The sequence below is a fragment of the Aedes albopictus genome, chromosome 2 (assembly GCF_035046485.1).
Source record: "Aedes albopictus strain Foshan chromosome 2, AalbF5, whole genome shotgun sequence".
Lineage (NCBI taxonomy): Eukaryota > Metazoa > Arthropoda > Insecta > Diptera > Culicidae > Aedes > Aedes albopictus.
In genome coordinates, this window is record NC_085137.1 from 225,029,037 (window position 1) to 225,049,029 (window position 19,993).

Genomic DNA, 19,993 nt, shown 5'->3' on the forward strand with positions numbered 1-19,993 from the left:
GTTATCAAACAACATTTATAACATAATACGATATAATTGAGTTGTATTTTGAAAACATCAAGATTGTTGAGCATGATTATATCAATGAGTTAAACATATCATGATGTGTTATAACTATGTTATGTTTTTGATACAATTTTTTAGTCGGGATCGTAACCCAAACTTGAAAGTGTACTGAAGGTCATTTGTTTTTCACGGAATGTCCAACTACCACAATATCAAGTTGCTCGTATTGCGAGGTCAAATTGACATCAACGTGACGACATTTCTTGAACAGAGTGAACACAAACGATGTTAGATGTTATAGATCTTAAGAAAATGATTTTCAGAGTAGTTTGGATGACCTAGATCACCCTATTTATGTACCATGAACTTTCTAGGGGTGCTTTGAGGCTTTTTAAGTACCGTAGACTATAATCTGCGATCATTCATCGTGTATAAAATTTGGTTGAGAATGTTGGATTTATGTCAAAAACTTCGGAGTACTTTGAAGGCCTTAGAATAGCTCTGGGATCGAAACTTAAACAGACTATGATCGGTAGTAGTACATTGTCAAGGTTCAGTGGAAACTATTGATTATTAGCAAAACGATGAAATTTGAGCAGCAAAAACATGTAGAATTTATAGAAAATACAAAAAAAATCCACGTATTTTCGGCTCCCAGCAAAAGGGGGGAGGTACCATGCATTTCTTAGCACAACTATTCCCATTGATTATAAAAAAAATCAGAGTAAAATGTTTTAAAACAAAAAAGATATTGCATTTTGGGCATTTCGTCAATTTTCATCCGATTTATTTGAAGTCGCCCTTAATCGATCATAAATTGGTGCTATTTTATTACACTCGATTCGGGTACATGAAAGTTAATTTAATATTTTCGCAAACTGCGTGTTAGCCGAACTTCAAAGACGACACTTTCAAACTATTGTTACTGTAGTGTAGTAGTATCGCACATGTTAAGAATATTCGAATGAATGTTTCTAGCTACCAAGTATTCGCTAAATCCGATTTCGTCATAAAAAACTAGGAGTGGGTAATATCTGAGACATAACCGCAATGTTGACGTAGGACAAAGGCTGGAACGAGATTTCGACTTTTATATTTCAATAATACAATGCTTGTTGTTATGATATTACAAATGGTGGACTGATGTGTTGAGTAAAGTTGTTGTGTGATCGCTTTCGCTGAACGCATTTATAACCCAACAAACATTTTTGCTGTATAAGAGTAAAACAAATCACTCTTAAGCTAACTTCAGTTCAAGAAGCTGTTATTCAGCTGATTCGGTTACTTGGAAAGATGTTGACTAGTTCAAGAGTTATTTCGTTTTGAAGAGAAATGGTCAAATTACTGTTATACGAGAGAATTTTCATAGAGCGGATAAAATTATTAGATAATTGAACGGCGTTAGATAGATCTTTTCAATTAAAGTTTAACGTGAAACTCATTCGACAATACGATAGCCGAGAGTCATCGCTGAGTTTGTGTGCTGCTGCCTAGCTGGGAGGTGGCAACTCCCTTCTCCTTGACTGACCCAAGGAAAATGACGAAAGATAACAGAGGAAACAGCTGTTATGCCCCTAGATTCGCAGATGAAGCTCCTCCCATTCGGCGGGCTTTCCAGTTTATTCCGTTTGCATGACCCGCCCACATTGATGCAGACGCTTCAAACGACTGCAACCGTTCTTTGAGACAATTTCTAATCGAACGGATAAACTAATCGAAGTATTGAATAATTAAAATCATTTTAATTCGATAAATATTAGAATGAAACAATGTTTCAGGTACAATTGTCAGAATAAGATAACGCGTTGCTAAATTTCGAGTAGAAAGATTAGTGACCGATTTTGCTGTTCTGAGCCACCAAGCATTCAACCATTCACTTTTCGAATGCACTACACTTTTACCACAGAGAACAGACATCCAAGTCCAGTTCCGAAACTGTGTAAGGAATTTAACGGCCATTTGAAATCGGCAACACAAGTGGCAATAGCGTGGCGCTGCAATCGGTTATTTTCTCATACTAATTTAATTCACCACTTGAAATGTTTCAATTCACCACTGACTGTGGCAATATGGTGTTTGGTGGCGTTAGTGTTGTCATCGTGTATTGGTTTGCAACCTAACTCAAGTAAAGATTCAAATCCTTACACAACTTTTTGAATGATTTTTGTTCTAGCCTGGATGTCTGTTCTCTGTGCTTTTACCGATCGTTGAAATGTATCCGAAAATTATCCGATTCATAACTCTTAAGGAATAATTTTCTCTGGTCCTGAAAAGGTCCGTTCAAATAACGGTTGATTTTAGAAAGACAATTGAAAATTATCCCCACTGAATGCAGGAAGCCATCGAAAACTGCCGCCGCCTGCTGCCGTGAATGACATTCCTGGTTCTATCAGATAGATAGTCGAGAGTCGTCGCTGTGTTGGTGCGCAGCTACCCAGCTGCGGAGGTAACTTCCATTATACTTGCCGGGCCCACCGCTTACAGCCGTGGTCAGTGGATGGGATTCCTGGTGCTATCACTCGTCGCAGTTGACGTGCTGCTGCGCAGCCGTGGAGGTGATATCCACCTCCACCTTCCCTGACTGATCCAACGAAAATGACGAAAGCAATCAGAGCCCCTAGATTAGCAGATGAAGCTCCTCCCATTCAACTGGCTTTTCAGTTTATTTCGATTGCATGACCCGCCCCGCATGCTTCAGACGCTTGAAACGATTTTCAACCAAGAAATGAGAAAAAAATTCATTAAACAAATAACGTAACCAAAATATAGAAAGATTTAGATCATTTTAATTTGAAAAATGCTAGAATTAAACAAGGGATCGTCCTTGAATTACGGCACACAAAAGTTTGACATTTTCAACCCCTCCTCATCCCTATGTCACACGTTTTGCATGGAACCTCTGAAATTTTTGTATGGATCGTCACACTTTGCTGACCCCACCCCCCCTTTAAGCGTGACGTAATTTCTGGACGCTCCCCAATGTTTCACGAAAAATTGTTCTGATAGGACAATGCGTTGCTAAATTCTGGGTGGAACGATTAGTGGCCGGAATTCAATCTTTCATTTTTCGATTGAACCACAGTTTTCTCGATTGATGGAATGAAATTATCTGATTTACAACTCTTGAGGAATTATATTCGGTGGTCCTGAAAAGGACCGTTTGATTAATTGACGATTTTAGGAACGAAATGGCATGAAAACATCATGTCACGCAATGCGTGTTGGTTTTCTCCTTGCTAAATACAGGATGCCACCGAAAACTGGTACGCCGCTTTCTGCCATGGATGAGATTCCTGGTGCTATCCGCACGATAGCCGAGAGGTTGCGGCTGGGTTGATGTGCCACTGCTCAGCTGTGGAGGTGACATCTGACATCCACCCCGCCTGACTGATCCAACGAAAATGACGAAAGAAATCAGGGGGAACAGCTTTTATGTCCCTAGATTGGCAGATGAAGCTCCTCCCATTCGACTGGCTTTCCAGTTTATTTCGTTTGCATGCCCCGCCCCGCATGCACCAGACGCTTGAAACGGTTAATCAACCGAGAAATGGGAAGATTTTCATTTAACGAATAAAGTAACCAAAATATTGGAAGATTTAGATTATTTTAATTGAAAAAATGATTAAATTAAACAATGTTTCACAAAAATGGTCTGGATAGGATAAAGCGTTGCTAAATTCCTGGTGGAATCATTAGTGGCCGGCATCATTATTGTTGCGGGGCCACCAAGCATACAATTTTTCACTTTTCGATTGCACCACACGTTTACAGAGCGATGGAATGAAAAAAATATCTGATTCACAACTCTTGAGGAATAATTTTTTATGGTCCTGAAAAGAACCGTTTGAATATTGGACGATTTCAGACATAAAATTGACATGAATTTATCATGCCACGCAATGCGTGTTAGATTTCTCCGTGTTGAATGCTGAACGCCGTCGAAAATTGGCCCGCCGCTTGCTGCCGTGGATGAGATTAGTGATCGCCTTCACTGTTGCTGAGCCACCACCAAGAATTCAATCTTTCACTGCTTGTTTTCACTACACTTTCTCGGTCGATGCAGGAAATTTATCGAATTAACTCTCTAGGAAGCATTTTCGATGGTTCTGAAAAGAACCGTTTGAATTATGGACGGTTTTAGGTAGAAATTAAAATCAATTCATCATGCCACCCAATGCGCATTGATCTTATTAGCGCTGAATGCTGGACGCCGTTGAGAATTGGCCCGCCGCTTGCTGACCTGGATAATCTTCCTGATGCTATCAGCAATACGCCACCGTCAATCAATCCGTGAAAGGACCGAGCCCCGAGGAAAAGCGACGCAACTCGCACATTCGTTGTGGCGGATCTTTCTTTGGTGGATTTTGCTGCTGCCTCTGCCACCACCGCCGAGCAATCGATGAAAAGTATTCCCTCCTTGGTCTGCCGCGTTAGACGATTAGATGGCGAATGTGCAACAGCACCCTTGCCGACAACCACCGACACCGAGCCGACACGGCCGTCAAAGAATAATGAGCGAAAACGCAAACGAAGAAAGTCGGCAGCTCTCGTTCGATGCGTTCACCTCGAGACGACAAAGACAAATGAGGGAAGATGCGAAGAAGCAGTAGCTTTTATATTCGACGGGAGCATCCAAAATGTGCTCGTTCGTGATTGGCTGGAATAAACATGGGTTTACTTTTCCCAATTTTTCAATAGTTTGTTATTGAAAATCAGCAAATGTTAATATTGGACATAATTGGTGTAAAGATTTGCAATCGATTGGAGCCAAAATTTTGAAAATTCAACAAGAAATGGCTGAGTTATTAACGCTCAAAATCTCCACTTCAAACGTAACGCGGCTGATTTCTGAAAATTTAGAATGACACCCGGTATAGAAAAGAGAGACGTAGTCCTACGTCAAAAATTATGCCCCACCGCGTGGCCTTTCAGGGCAAGCAGCGTGTTTGCCGGACCACCCTGGGCTTGCCGCTCACGGAGACCTCTTGAACCGCCGTCCAGAGAACCGAACTTCGCTTGCCATCATCGGTGCAACCCTCCTACCTCGGCTGGCGAGCCACAGAGACCGACTCGGTACCATTCCAACTAACCGCTGAATAAACGTTCGATCAGGTCAATACATAGTTTCCAAAATTGCTGTAAATTCCCTAACATCTCTTAGAACATTTTCCTCTCTTTCCCATGATCCTCAGTGAACTGATGTAGATGGATATTAAGTAGTTGTTTTCATACGTAATCGTATAATCAGCAGACGTTGCAAAATAATGGATTGAATTTGAAAACTAACAATAAAATAGCATTTCTATTGCAACCAGTCTTGCGAATAATCACGACCATCACGAGACAATCACTTGAACCGCTTCTGGAGTCACCCTTCCCAAGGTGATACGAACCAGATAGCATGTCATGCCTGGAATGACAAACATGTAGTGGGTTCCACTCTTCGCAGCTTTGCAGCGATAGCAGTTGCTGAGTATACTTCAGGCGGGTTGCTAGAGAATCAATCTCTCTGAGCAACGATGCAAAACGGGCGAAGTGAGAGCGTTTGCCATAGCCAGGGCGAACTGCATGGTGCGCTCCATGTGTGCGTTTAAACTGAGCTATGCAAAACGAATAGGATTTATGACGTAGTACCGTGCTTGTGATAATACACATGCATAGTTTTACATGCTGTTGCGCGTGCATCTGCTTGAGGTGACGGAGAGAGTCATGACACTCACATGAGCCGTATCCAAGTCAGGATGATTGTAGCAAAACAAGGGTGACCGGGTGACTATGATGGGATTCTGTCTTTTCTGGTGTTAGCGACTGTAGAGAGAGCGAATCAGAAACCGCAGAGACAGGGTGATACAAGTTTGGTGTTTATCAGCTTTTTTGTGACTTGTACGCTGATGCTTCGCGACACTGATTGCAACTAAAGAGTTAGTTGACGACAGTCTTCAAAATTTCCTTTTCATTGCGTTGCTTTGATTCGAAAACATAGGAGCAAGAGATTGCACGCTCGCAATTTTTCAAATCAACAATGCTTTGATTTGCGCCCAACATTTCGTGTAAATATATTTTCATATGATAACAGTCTTGGAGCATGATGCAACCGTTATCATCCAGGACATCACAGAGGGACCCGATTTTTCTATACTAAGGACGCAATACTCGCAAGAGGATAATAGTAAGTCAGAAATATGTTTTTCTAGTAAAGAGGTTATCGTATATTGCCAAAATTTTAACCGAATGAAAGGCGCCAAAAAAGTTAATGAAATATATAGGCAGGTTGCCGCTAGTAATTTCTCTGTCATATTAGGTACAGAAACGAGCTGGGACGAAAGCATAAGTAGCGAGGAAGTTTTTGGAAGTCGATTTAACGTTTTTAGAGATGATCGTGACAAAGCAGTAGCTAATAAGAAATCTGGAGGAGGAGTATTAATCGCAATTAGTGCCAATTACGAGTTGGAGCAAATTTCAACCAGCAAGTGTAAAGAATTTGATCATGTTTGGGTCAAATCATCAATAGGGAATCAGGTTCATATATTTGCAACGGTATATTTTCCACCGTAAATGCTAAAAAAGAGTCATACTTAAATTTTTTCACTATTGCTGAGCAAATTATTTCAAAGTTCAGTCCAGAGACAAATATTCACGTATATGGCGATTTCAATCAACGCTCTGTAAATTTTGTTATTGATGACGAAAATGACTCTCTATTGATACCAATTGTGGGAGACAATGAAACACTCCAATGGCTTTTCGAAAACAGTTCTGAAATTGGTCTCAATCAAGTCAATCATATTAGAAATGAGAATAATTCCTATTTAGATTTACTTTTTACTAACATGACTGATGATTTTTGTGTGACAGAATCATTAAGCCCGTTATGGAAAAATGAAAAATTTCATACCGCTATTGAATTTTCCATTTTCGTACATAGTACCTCGGGCTCGGTGAGGCCTGATGAGAATTTTTTCGAACCAAGCTTCGATTACAAAAATGCTAACTTTGAACTCATTAAAAGAAAACTGAACTGTATAGATTGGCAGACTCTTATTCGTGACTCAAGCATTGATCAGGGTGTCGATATATTCTATCGTACTATCTTCGATATAATTGAACAGACTGTTCCTAAAAAGCGGAAGAAAGTTAACATACATAGAGTACCTGTATGGTACAATCATGACATAGTAAATCTTAAGAATAGAAAACAAAAGGCTCATAAAGCCTACAAACGCAATAGGAACGATTCAAACCTTGCGTTCTACTTGTCTATATGCGATCAGTTAAACTTAGAAATTAAAAGAGCACATGAAAGCCATATCAACAAAATTGAAAGCAATATCAAGTCAGACCCTAAATCGTTTTATGAATACGTAAAAGACAAACAAAAATCCAGCAACTTTCCATCAAATATGCAATTAAATGAAAAGGTAGGAAATAATTCAGATGATATAAGTAATTTGTTCGCCGATTTCTTCCAGAACATTTATACAACTCATGAAAATAATATAAGAGATTACGATTATTTCTCTTACCTTCCAGAACCGACCAAAGACATTGCAGTAGATAATATATCTCCTATTGAGATTTTACAGCGCCTTGAAACCTTAGATTCCTCTAAGAGTGCTGGACCAGATGGTCTACCACCAGTCCTTCTGAAGTCACTTTCGAAAGAGCTAGTTAAACAACTTTTCTGGCTATTTAACTCATCTCTTAAGTCCAACTATCTTCCGCATATTTGGAAAGAATCTTTTTTAGTCCCAATTTTTAAATCAGGTAAAAAATCTGATATTAAAAACTATCGCGGAATAGCCATTTTATCCTGTATCCCTAAATTATTTGAATCAATAATCAATGACAAGATATTCTCTCAAGTCAAATGTCTAATAACTTGTAATCAACATGGTTTTTTCAAAGGACGATCAACGACCACTAATCTATTGCAATTTGTAACATTTTCAATTAACGCCATGGATAGAGAGCATTATGTTGAAACCCTGTACACTGATTTCAGTAAGGCATTCGATAGAGTTGATATTGCTTTATTACTATTTAAATTAGGTAGGCTTGGTTTTAATCCTGGATTGTTAAAGTGGATACAATCGTACCTATCCGATAGAACCCAAAGAGTGAGATTCGAACATAGTATATCCACAAAAATAATTGAGGTTACATCCGGGGTACCACAAGGATCTCATCTTGGTCCTCTATTGTTCATTTTATTTGTCAATGATGTAGAACGTGTCTTGAATCGCCTCAATGTTCTAATATATGCTGATGATATGAAACTGTTTCTTGAGATATGTAATTCAGCAGATCTTGATGTATTTCAAAATGAAATAGATGATTTCCATAACTGGTGTCAGAAAAACTTGCTTGAAATCAATGTTAAAAAATGCGTTTCTATTTCATTTACAAGAAAATATACGGTTGAGCCAACAGCTATTTACCTTAATAAAATACCAGTTGAACGATGTAAGCAGGTTAGAGATTTAGGTTTAATTCTTGACTCTAAATTGTGTTTTAATGATCATTACAACAACATCATATACAAAGCAAGTAACAAGCTAGGATTCATAAAGAGATTCAGTTACCATTTCAATGACCCTTACACAATCAAGGCATTGTATGTTACATATGTTAGACCACTTCTTGAATATTGTAGTATTGTTTGGGCTCCATATCATGAAACGCATATAAATCGTATAGAGTCTGTTCAAAAACAGTTTTTGCTTTTTGCGCTTCGTAAGCTTGGCTGGACGACACTACCTTTGCCCTCTTATGAATCGCGATGTTTGCTAATAAATTTGGTTGGTCTCAAAAAAAGAAGAGAATTTGCCATGATAGCCTTCATCAACGATGTTATATCACAGAAAGTCGACAGCGCAGTTATGCTAGAAAATCTAAATTTTTACGCTCCCACTCGTCAACTAAGAAATAGGAATCTATTTTATATTAAATACCAAAGAACTGATTATGGCATTAATGGGCCTATTAATAGAATGATGTCGTGCTATAATAGTTATTGTGAAGCAATTGATATAACAATGAATAGATCGAAACTTAAACATGTTTTCTTTTCAAGATACACAAGGCAATAAGACAGGTGAAAATAGAAATTAAGAATTTCATTGTTACAGACGTTATTTATTATAAATTTTACTGTAAAATTTGGTCTACGTATTGATTGACGACAAATAAATAAAACTCCTTTCCTGGGAAGCTGACCAGACAGTATAGGGCACTGCACTGTTTTGATCTTGTATGGGATTTTGACGTCTCTTGGCCTTGTTGTTTACAAAAATTCTGTAAGAGTGAAAGAGAACGAGGAAATTTCATGCAGTGCCCTATACCATAGATGGAACTATGCCTATACTGCATCATTGATCTCTAAATCATTCCTACAGGGAACACTCGCCTAACTGATTATGTTGAAATTATTTCTAAAACTTTTTTTTTACAAAACTATTTTTTTCAGGCAAATATGATCTTCTACGTGGTCTTCATTGGTTAAGGGAGTAAAACTTGTAATACAGAGGGTGGCCAAAATGTTTGAGATAGGCAACTTTTTTGTCTTCCACAAAAAAATTCAACATGCTATAACTTTTCATTGAGTGCATAAAAAAATCTCATTTTGACTGTTTGTCAACCTATTATATGTGCATTATTGGTACAAATTTGGGCTCGATTGAATTATGTTTCGCAAAGTTAGAACCGTTCGGGTAAAACACTATATTTTAGACAACTCATTTTTGAACTGTCATATCTCGGAAACGAGTGAACCGAATCGAATGAAATTTTGAACGTACACTAACAATATGTAAATGCTTCACGAACATAGGTACTTTTAAAACGTTGAAAAAAGTTATCATGGATTGACACTTTTTGGATTTTTCTCGAAAAAATGTATTTTTTAAACCATCAATGTCAATTAATTTTAGTGTTGATATTCAAAGATTTTCCACTTTTGCTCTCAAGTTATCTTTAATCAGATATATTAGAGCCTATTAAGATTGAAGAAAGAACACATTTAGTAATTTTTGTGTGGTATTGTAAATTTGACTTATTTTCCTCTAGTGGGTAAAAATTTCAACCCGGTAAAACTTAAGTTGCCGTGATAAAATATTACATTTTAAAACATCGTATTAAGTATCAATATATTGTTGACAAACGGTAAAAAAATCATTCAATTCGGTTTACTGATTTCCGAGATACGATAGTTAAAAAATTAGTTGTCTAAATAATAGTTAGGGACAATGGAAATTCGCGGCAAAAATACTAAAATTTCGCGGGTCAACATTGTGAATTTCGCGGCGATTTCGCGGCTACACATTTTTGAACGTTTTGTTGAAGAAAACACCATTTTTGCATGCGAAATGAATAATTCACTTGAAATTCGTGAAGCGTAATCATAAATTCACAGAAAAAATGACAAATTTGATGAAAAACCAAAAAGAAGCAGGAGTTAAATGCATTCAACTTTCATTATGCCGGATTCAGAATTGTAAATTACTTTACACTGTTAAAAGTTATCAGCTTATTAAAGTTTTAAAATTTAAAATTGGTGGAATTTTGATGTTATATTCTAAATTTAGACAGATTTCGTGGCATTTCGCGGGATTTCTTAAATTTCGCGACCAATGCCCAATTTCGCGGATTTCGCGGCTTCCGCGAAATCGCGAATTTCCATTGTCCCTAATAATAGTGTTTTACCCGAACGGTTCTTACTTCGCGAAAAATTATTCAATCGAGCCCAAATTTGTACCAATGGTGCACATATAAAAGGTTGACAAACAGTTAAAGTTTGAGTTTTTTTGATAAACTCTATGAAAAGTTACAGCATGTTGAATTTTTTTTTGTGGGAGAAAAAAAGTTGCCTGTCCCAAACATTTTGGCCATCCCTTGTAATTTGAACATAACTTACGAGAAAACCTTAGCAGTGATAAGCAAATTTTTCATCATTTCCGATTTTTCACGTGATTTTAAAAGTTTTTGCCATTTTAAATAGGTTCATTTGATTTTCAAGATCAGCAAAAGTATAATGATTCATGCTGAGACATAAGCTTCAATCGTTAAAACATTTTGAAAACCAATTAAAGCCATGAAACTGTACCTTGTCCATTTTACACCATCTGTCCATTTTACCCCCACCTCCCCTTCTATGGACTTCTTGCTATGCTTACTCTCACAGTTACTCTAGTGCATTGTTTATAAGACTTATTTGACTTAATTTACTCCCTGTTGATAATAGCTTCTCAATGTGTTAACTTCAAATGCTCTCTTTAACAAAAAATAACGACCCCGTCCACGTTCGTACATTCAGGTTGGAAAAGGGAAGGAATAGAAGTACTAACCTATGTTATGGGAAAGCCCACGTTTACCGTATATCTCCATCAAAGACTGTAGAAAGTGTTGCTTATTAGTATAGAAGGTATCGTTGAGTCAGCATTTAAGGTCTGGGCCCATTTGGGCAGGAGCACCTATTTTGGGCACTTGCTGCTATAACTCAGTTAATTTTGAACCGAATGACTTGATTTTGAGACAAGATCAGGATACGCACAATATCTTGCCATGTGCAAAAATACAAGTCAATTGATTTGAAATTGACTGAGTTATAGAAGCAATTCCCCAAAATAGGTGCTCCTGCCCAAATGGTCTTAGACCCTACTTGGACCTTTTGATTTCCAATCATGTCAAGCAAACTGCTGCACTACTGTTCACCTGACGCGTAAAGCAAACAATATGGACCGCCCACGTCGCTTACTATTTACTCATGACCATCAAACGAATATTCTCCTGCTATACTGATGCATGTTTTCGCTTTCGTGTCCCCTTCACCCGTTCGTGGAAAATGAACCTTACACGAATATTGTCGCACGACATCCTACTTTCCATTAACTTCCTGACCATAATAGTCTAAGAAACTGTCAAACCTTAATTTCCCTATCGTTCATATAAAAATCAATTGTATGTATCAATAACTCAGACATGCATATTAAAAAAACCAGTTCCTATAATATTCTTTTTTTTTGCAAAATAATAATATATGCCATGCACCGTTCAATTAACTGGGCAAGTAACCAATAATTGTCATTGTCACACAGATTATAGTATCAATCATGTGCTGAAAATCAATATAAAACCATTGGCACGCTCAATATTGATATTGCTACACAAACAGGATGCCCACGCCCAGTACGGCAGCGGCAATTCCTTCATATCCTGATCGCAATATAGGTCGGCACGGCATCAACCGTGCTATGCATCTAGCACGTGTGTAGCCCCTTCATCGGCGGAAGGCCAGATCGCCCTCATCACCACTACACCGCGGTCTAGTCTGCTAGAAGGCTCGTCTTCTCATCTTCGTGGTTGATTTAACATTCATTGCCATTCTTCCGCGTGACATACGGTGCCTCGGCGCGGAACAAATGAAGCTGTCATATTTTTCACTTCACGACACACCGATGACCCCCCAACGCAACGCGCGCTGCTGTTGTGTGCTACACACCAAACGCTTTCAGCAATATTTTGCTGAATTTTGCCGAGCTGAAAGGTCCAGCAAAATTTTTTGCTGAACTTTCAGCAAAGTTTGCTGAATTTCAGTAAAGCGTTACTGGTGATCAGCAGAGTTTACTGAACAAATCAGCAAAATTTTGCTGAATTTCAGCAAATTTTTTGCTGAAACCTTCAGCTCGGCAAAATTCAGCAACATTTTGCTGAAACCCTCAATCGATTTTTGGTGTGTATAGTTCCCCATCAAATGTGTCTAAGTCTGAACCAACTGACTGGATGATACGCCCCGAATTTTCCACGGAGGGACGATGGCGGACGCGTCTATTTTTACGCTATTTTGTCTCGGCACTCTAATGTGGATTAATTAGTTGATCATATTGCTCCCTATTTTGGCTGCTGCCGACGACGCGACGATGAGAGTTGCATTTGGGGGACGCTCGAAAAAGATAATGCCAACGAACAAATGAGTGATTTTGCATGCACGCTGATTCTTGGATAATTAATGAGGCTAATAAACAGGGTTGCCAGATTTTCCAAACAATTCTGCTTGATTTAGATATTTGAAATTCAATCTCATTGAGGTTTAAAGAACAAAAGCAATTTATAAAAACTATGTTGATTATTACTTACTATCAGGCCCGTGTATAGAAGTGGCGCCAAGGGAGGGGTTTTTCCCAATTTCGGCAAAAGGCGAAGGGGCGCTTGGTGTTTGAAGCGTTGTTAAGTAGGGGGGGGGGGGTTAACAACAACCAACCCCCCCCCCCCCTTGTGCACGGGCTAGCTTACTATCAATTCTGAGCACTCAGGTGGTGCAGTGGGCTGAGTTTAAAGATTTCCATCCTGAACGATTGCCCACCATCACCTTGACCTGTGATCAGGTAAAATTTCTGTCGACTTCCTTTATTTCCTTGTTGAGGCTGCGCCTTCATGAGCCTCTGGCTATGCCTCTGCTGTGTTGTCCTGATGGGTTCCAATCCAAGCTAAAAGGTTTGTTTCTGCCCCTGCTGACCCACCTCCACTTTCGCTCCCGAATTTCTGTCGTTTTCGGATTTTGATGATATCGACGATAGAGCTCCACGTTGGAGATATTGGATTTGAGGTCACTATGCACGAATTATATACCGCATGCATCTATTTACGAAGACCTGCAGCCGTTGAGTATTCTCCACTGATACACACCAAGTTTCACTGATGTACTGACGCACAGATTTCATGTTAGAGTTGAAAATTCGGATTTTGGTGCGTCGACTGATCTGATTGTTTTTTTCCATACATTTCTTAGACTCGCAACGACAGTCCTCACCTTTTGATCCGTGCATCTATGTCGATCTTGGTGCCGCCAACGATCACCATTTGGCTACCAAGGGGCTGTTCATAAACCACATAGACCAAATTTTGGCCATCTCAGACCCCCCTCCCCCCTCGTAGACTTTCGTCCACACAAATTTGAAAATTGGAGCGTAGACTTTGTCCAGACCCCCTCCCCCAAAAAGTCTACGTGGTTTATGAACGGCCCCCAAGATATTGGGAGGTTGTAACATTCTCAATTGATTGTCCAGCTAACGTGAAATTGGCAGGGTTGGCCTGGTATATCAGATTTAGTCACTCAAGGTTTCCAAATTTCAGCGCCCCCTATACTGGTACGCCCCCATGGGAAAGACTACAATATTGTGCCATATTGTAAATTAGTCCGGGGAAACCTCTCTATCTCCATGAATTATTTGTTGACGATTTTTTTCTGTTATTATCGCGGAAAGGGCATTATTTTAAGAATTTCTATGAAACAATTCTTCTAAAGATTCCTCCGAGAATTCCTTTGGAATATATTCCTTCCCATGTATTTTCTTTATTTATAATTTCTCCAAGTTTTTTTACAGAGACATTGCCAGAAATTCTTGTATGGGTTCTTTCAGGATTTATCAACATTTTTCTGGAATGTTTAGGGTATTGGACCATTTCAGCAAGAGCACCTATTTTGGGCACTTGCTACTGTAACTCAGTCAATCTGCTGCCAATTGACTTTATTTTTGGAATACGGTAAACTACGCTCAGTATCTTGCCTTGTACAACATTTCATATCAATTGGTATGAAATTGACTGAGTTATAGCAGCAAGTTCCCAAATTTCTGAAGTGTTCTCTTGGATTCAGCATTCAGATTCTGGTTCTCTTGTCCAGCAGTTCTTCAATACATTTCTAAATTTTTCTTGGAATTTCTCCTGGAAATTTTTCTGACGACTACTTTAAAAAAAAACAATGCAATTTTGGGAGACATTTTTCCACAGAGATTTGAAGATTCTTTCAGGGATTCTCTCAGAAATTCTTCTAGGGGTTTCCTTTAGAATTTCGGATTTTTTTTCTGGAACTTTTGCAGAAATTATTGTTGGAATTTCTACAGAGGTTGTCACAGGCATAGAAGTTTCCTTTAATAAAATCTCAATAGATTCTCCTAAGAGTTCCTATAAGCCGTCCCGTGTACAGGAAATGTGACAAGGGAGGGGTTTTTCCTAATTTAACAAAGGGGGGAGGGGTACCTAGTGTATGAAACATAGGCAATGGGAGGGGTTTAACCCCCAAAACCCCTCCTTTATGCACGGGCTTTCCTCCAAGGACTGCTTGTGATTCATTGAACCCTTACTTCAAAGATTTTTTTCAGAAATTTTTCCGCTGATGCTTCAGAAATCTCTCAAAATATTTTCTCAGCTTTTCCTTTAGAAATTACCCCAGAATCTATTCCTTCGCATTTTTTAATAAATTTACCAAGGTTCAGAACAGAGCAGAAAGTTCTCCTGCTCTACCACATTTTTTTTTTCAGAAATTTCTCTGGTAGTTCTCTGCAAAGTTTCTCTACGTTTTTATTTGTTTCTGCAGGTTTTCCTTCGTAAATTATATAGTTTATCTATTTAAAAAATTGTATATTAAATCCTTCAGAAATTGTTTTTAAAATTCTTCTAAGAATTACTTTAGAGATAGCTCCAGTAGTTCTTCCAAGGATTTCTTCAGAAAACTCTCCAGGGATATCTCAGAAAAGATTCACCCACGTACCAAATGCACCATGTACAAAACGCTAAGAAGACAGGTGGTTCTCTACGGACACGTGACATGGAGCGAGCATGCTCGAGGAGGACCTGCAGGAGGAGTTTTCGAGCGACGCGTGCTAAGGGCGATCTTCGACGGTGTGCAGGAGAACGGTGTGTGGCGGAGAAGGATGAACCACGAGCTCGCTGCACTTTACGGCGAACCCAGCATCCAGAAGGTGGCCAAAGCTGGGACGATACGGTGCATAGGGCATGTTGCAAGAATGCCAGACAACAACCCTGCAAAGCTAGTGTTTATTACTGATCCGGTTGGCACAAAAAGGCGTGGAGCGCAGAGAGCACGATGGGCGGACCAGGTGGAGCGTGACCCAGCGAGCATTGGGTGCGACCGAGGATGGAGAGCGGCAGCCACAAACCTAGTATTGTGGCGTGCTATTGTTGATTATGTCTTGTCTTAAATGTAATGTTGAATAAATAAATGTATGGCCTTGAAAACCTCGAGTGCCGTTGAGTCCCCCGTGAAATTATTTTAATTCTCTTCAAGTTCCCTGAAACCCTTCATATCCAATGAAATCTCTGAAATGCTCTTGAAAACCGCTCTATTACTCTCTTGGATCTCAAACGTTACGACCCCTGAATGCCCTTCAAACTCATTTTGTCACCTTGAAACTCCTCTAAATCCTTTTGATACTCCCATAAACTTTCCTTAAATGTTCAGGAATCCCCGAAAATCCTCCCCAGAAATCTCCTGAACCTCCCAGAAACGCTTTGTAACGTCTCTGAAATGAAAGCCTCTTAATCTCCTTGCATACTTTCAGAACCTAGTATGAGGTCATCTTAAAATCTCATAGCCACTTATGAAACTCCCCAGTAACCTTGAAATCCATTTGAAGAAAACAAATCGAAAGAATCGTGGATAAGTCTCCGGTTTTTAGTAACAAAGATTAAAAAAAAAGACAAAGATTATCAAAAAAGACTGACTTCGACCCTCTACAGACTGAACATTACTATTATTTGACAATTAATGGACAACACATATTAACATCCAGTAGTGGCCCATTGGAGAATATTTTGTTTGACGAAACGTTTTCCCCGACTGTAGCGGGAATCGAACCCACCTTCCGAGGCTTACGAGACACCTAAACGACTCACGCCGCTAACTGCTCGACCACGAAGCCCACAAAATCGATTTAATATTTATGTCCTTACCTGGTACAATGGTTAATCGTTTTAACATTAAGAGCTTTTGAGTTTCGCATATGGCAAAGGCTAATTCATGGTTCTCTGTGTACATTACAATTTGTCCTGCTTAATCCAATGTTTATTTATTACGTTACGCTGAATTCGTCATTATCCCCCCCCCCCCCTCCTCCCCCTAAAGCTATTTTATATGAAAACCCTTAAATTTTTGTATGGATCGTATCGCTCGGCCTTACTCCCCCTAGAGTGTTACGTGATTTGTGGATGGCGCCTTAACCACGTGGTAATTTCCGCAACAAACCCCACAAAAAAAAACAAAACCAACCAACCCACACCCCTCGACACGGTGTGGTCTTTGGCTCATATAAAAAAAAATGTATGGATCATGCTCTTCGCCCTATCCCCCTTAACCAAGTGTAAGTGGTTTATAGACGGCTCCTGTACAAAGCATTGTTGAATCCACACTATGGTATAGTCATGATGGCACAAATTTCCCAAATGGAGGAGAACGTGCCTCTAGAGCCGACCTACTGATGGTATAGTCATTAGGGGTACTCACTAAACAGATCAAATTGCTGCGTAAGCCATGATTTTCTGCTTATTTGAAATGTTTCATGATTTTGCGAATGAAATAATCAAAGATTGCCTTGGTGATCGCGACGTTTAATCTGTTTAATCAGTTTACGCTGTTAAGTGAATCCCCCTATTGTAGTACGCACGATGACTGATTAATTGACAGTACATACAAGCTTAAGGTACAAGAAATTTTTACAAATTATCTGGCTTCCCTGATGGTGAAGTTCACGCCGTTTATGTTATGATTTTCATCGCAGCCACTTCACATTATCATGCGGAGCGGAGAGATTCTACGGAAAGTGACAAGAAACTATTCTGTCGACAGAGCCGCATTGACCCTGTCACATGACTCGTTATTATCATGATTAAATATAATAAGCTCAAGTTCAATCGCACTACCCCGATAGCGACGGCTGGCTAGAGCTGAATGTCAACGTGATTGAACTGGTTTAATGCGACGTGTCATGGGTTCAACGACAAGATCTGTTAAACAAGCTCCTCTTCGTCATAACAAATCACCAATCGCTCGGAGACAGGTTTATCTGCTGCGCTTCTGGAGCTGCCATCAAACCGTCCCATCTCATCCATGCCATGGATGGTTCTTTTGTCTATCATGCTTCTAATCTGATTTCGGATCTACGAGCATAAGCAAGCGATACCGTCTCCGTCCGTCGGTCCATCGAGAGACAAAAAGTGGGAACAATTATAATTATGGAAGATGAATGGAACGATGCTTTCGGTGGTGCTCGTGCCTCAAGGGCTTGTTAGCGCTGATGGTGCTTTGCTTTCGGGGGATATTGCCTGTTGGAAAACATCTGTTGCATCATAATGTGTGAATGAAATGCGGACGTGTATCAGCCTACATGGAGCAGTGCCTGAAACGTATTCATCATCATTGCTCTTCTAACCCTTAATGTTGGTGATATTGAAACTAAGTCTCTTGTTCTTTTTGGCGTAACGTCCGAACTGGGATAGAGCCTGCATCTCAGCACAAAATAAAATAGTGAGAGAAAAAATAATTGAAAGCATTTGTCTATCCTTGGCTCAAATTTTGAATTTGGAAGTCAGTTTTCTGCAGAAAAATAATTACAAATCTGGAGCAACATTTAAATGGGACATACAAGCATTGGTTAACAATGACTTCGATCGTCGCTGCTGAACCCCCATCAGCTTATCCTTAAAAATTAATACTGTTATCAGACAAAACAAACTTCGTTCTTTTGGATAATGGTGTACGCTTGCGTGGGCGGACTGCTGTTAGGCCCTGCGAAGCATTTTTGAAAAAAAAAAGCTCAAGACCTCTTGGGTCCTATCAAATAACGCTCCAGAATTATCGAAGGGTGAGGCGTTCGGAAAATTTGTATTAAGTGACAGTATTTTTTCACTAATTCTTCAAAGTATTCTGAAACATATTCGAAAACGAGAGGAATACAGTTCATCTTGAAGCGGTAAATATAATGCAGTGTTAAAATTAACAATTCGGGGAAATTCGGCTGATAGTTCTAACATGATGTGTACTTTCGTGATATTATATCGCGAGCAGAACCCTGTTTGATACTAAACGAGCGTTGTAACGTCCCGAAATGTCAAATGATCAAAGTCAAGTCAATGATCAAAATTCGAATCCAAAATGTATGTGTTTTATTTCACTGGATTCAATTTTCTATGGAGGTAGAATGTGTCTACTACTAATTTTCTTATATAGGTACCTACCCAGACAACCAGGAATCGCATAAGGATGCACGCTGTACATCGTATAAAGTACTATTTTAAGTCACTATCGCATATATGTACGGCTGAGGGACAATTTTCATCGCATATGATGTCATTTTTTGAACTTACTGCGATGTATCAGGTAAAATCATATAAGAGTGCAAATTAACTTTTAAAATGCATGACTACATCGTAGTAGACAATATTCTGATGTTTTGTTGCGACGAACTTTGCTTATTCGCAAAAGCGTTCGAGTGAACTCGCATATTGTCAATTGAATTCGCATAATTGCCGCTTGGTGCTTTTCTAATTATGTCAGTTTAACTCGCATTGGTGTACAAACTAAATCGCATTAAAGTGAAAATAAACTCGTTGAAATATTCATACAAACTCGCATAAGCTAGAATCGTTAAAGTTGGCATATTGCGATGTGATATGTGATAACAATGAAACAGGTGCTGTTGGAGTGTCAAAAGGCTAAAAGAAAGTAAAAAGTCATCATTATGGTTACAAAACAAGTTACAAAGTCATCATTTTTGTTTTGTTGACCGTATAATTAACAATGGGTGGTGCTAGCAAGAGAGGAGTAGTGGTAACTGTGCGGGAAATCATGCTACATCACTTTGATTTCCAAAGAGCCTGCCGAACACGTACAGCGCACGGAAACCAAGTGCATTGCAACAAGCACTGAGGTGAGTTAGAATGTCATGAAATTTAATCAGTGTGTTTCATAAGTAGTGTTCGGTGCTAAGTGTGAAGTGCGGCTCGATAATCCAAAGGTTAGTTCGATACTTAGGTGACAAGATTTTTTCATTTTGAATATTTTGAGTCGCATAAGATCCTATATTACGTCGCAATAGTGCACACCGTGCATCGCATAAGATATCGCTTGAAGTCATATAGCGTTATTATTTTTCCGCCAATGCACGTATAGCGCCTCCACTTTTGTACGCATAAGGCA

General features: G+C 39.2%; 1 protein-coding gene across 1 annotated transcript in view; it reads right to left on the reverse strand.

The window, feature by feature from the left end:
* Positions 1 to 7,055: 7,055 nt before the first annotated feature.
* LOC134286371 (uncharacterized protein K02A2.6-like) overlaps positions 7,056 to 19,993 on the reverse strand; it is a 33,247-nt gene continuing 20,309 nt past the window's right edge. The window contains exon 5 of the mRNA XM_062847982.1: positions 7,056 to 7,122. Within this exon, the coding sequence (XP_062703966.1) occupies positions 7,056 to 7,122 (67 nt within the window). The remainder of the gene's footprint in view (positions 7,123 to 19,993) is intronic.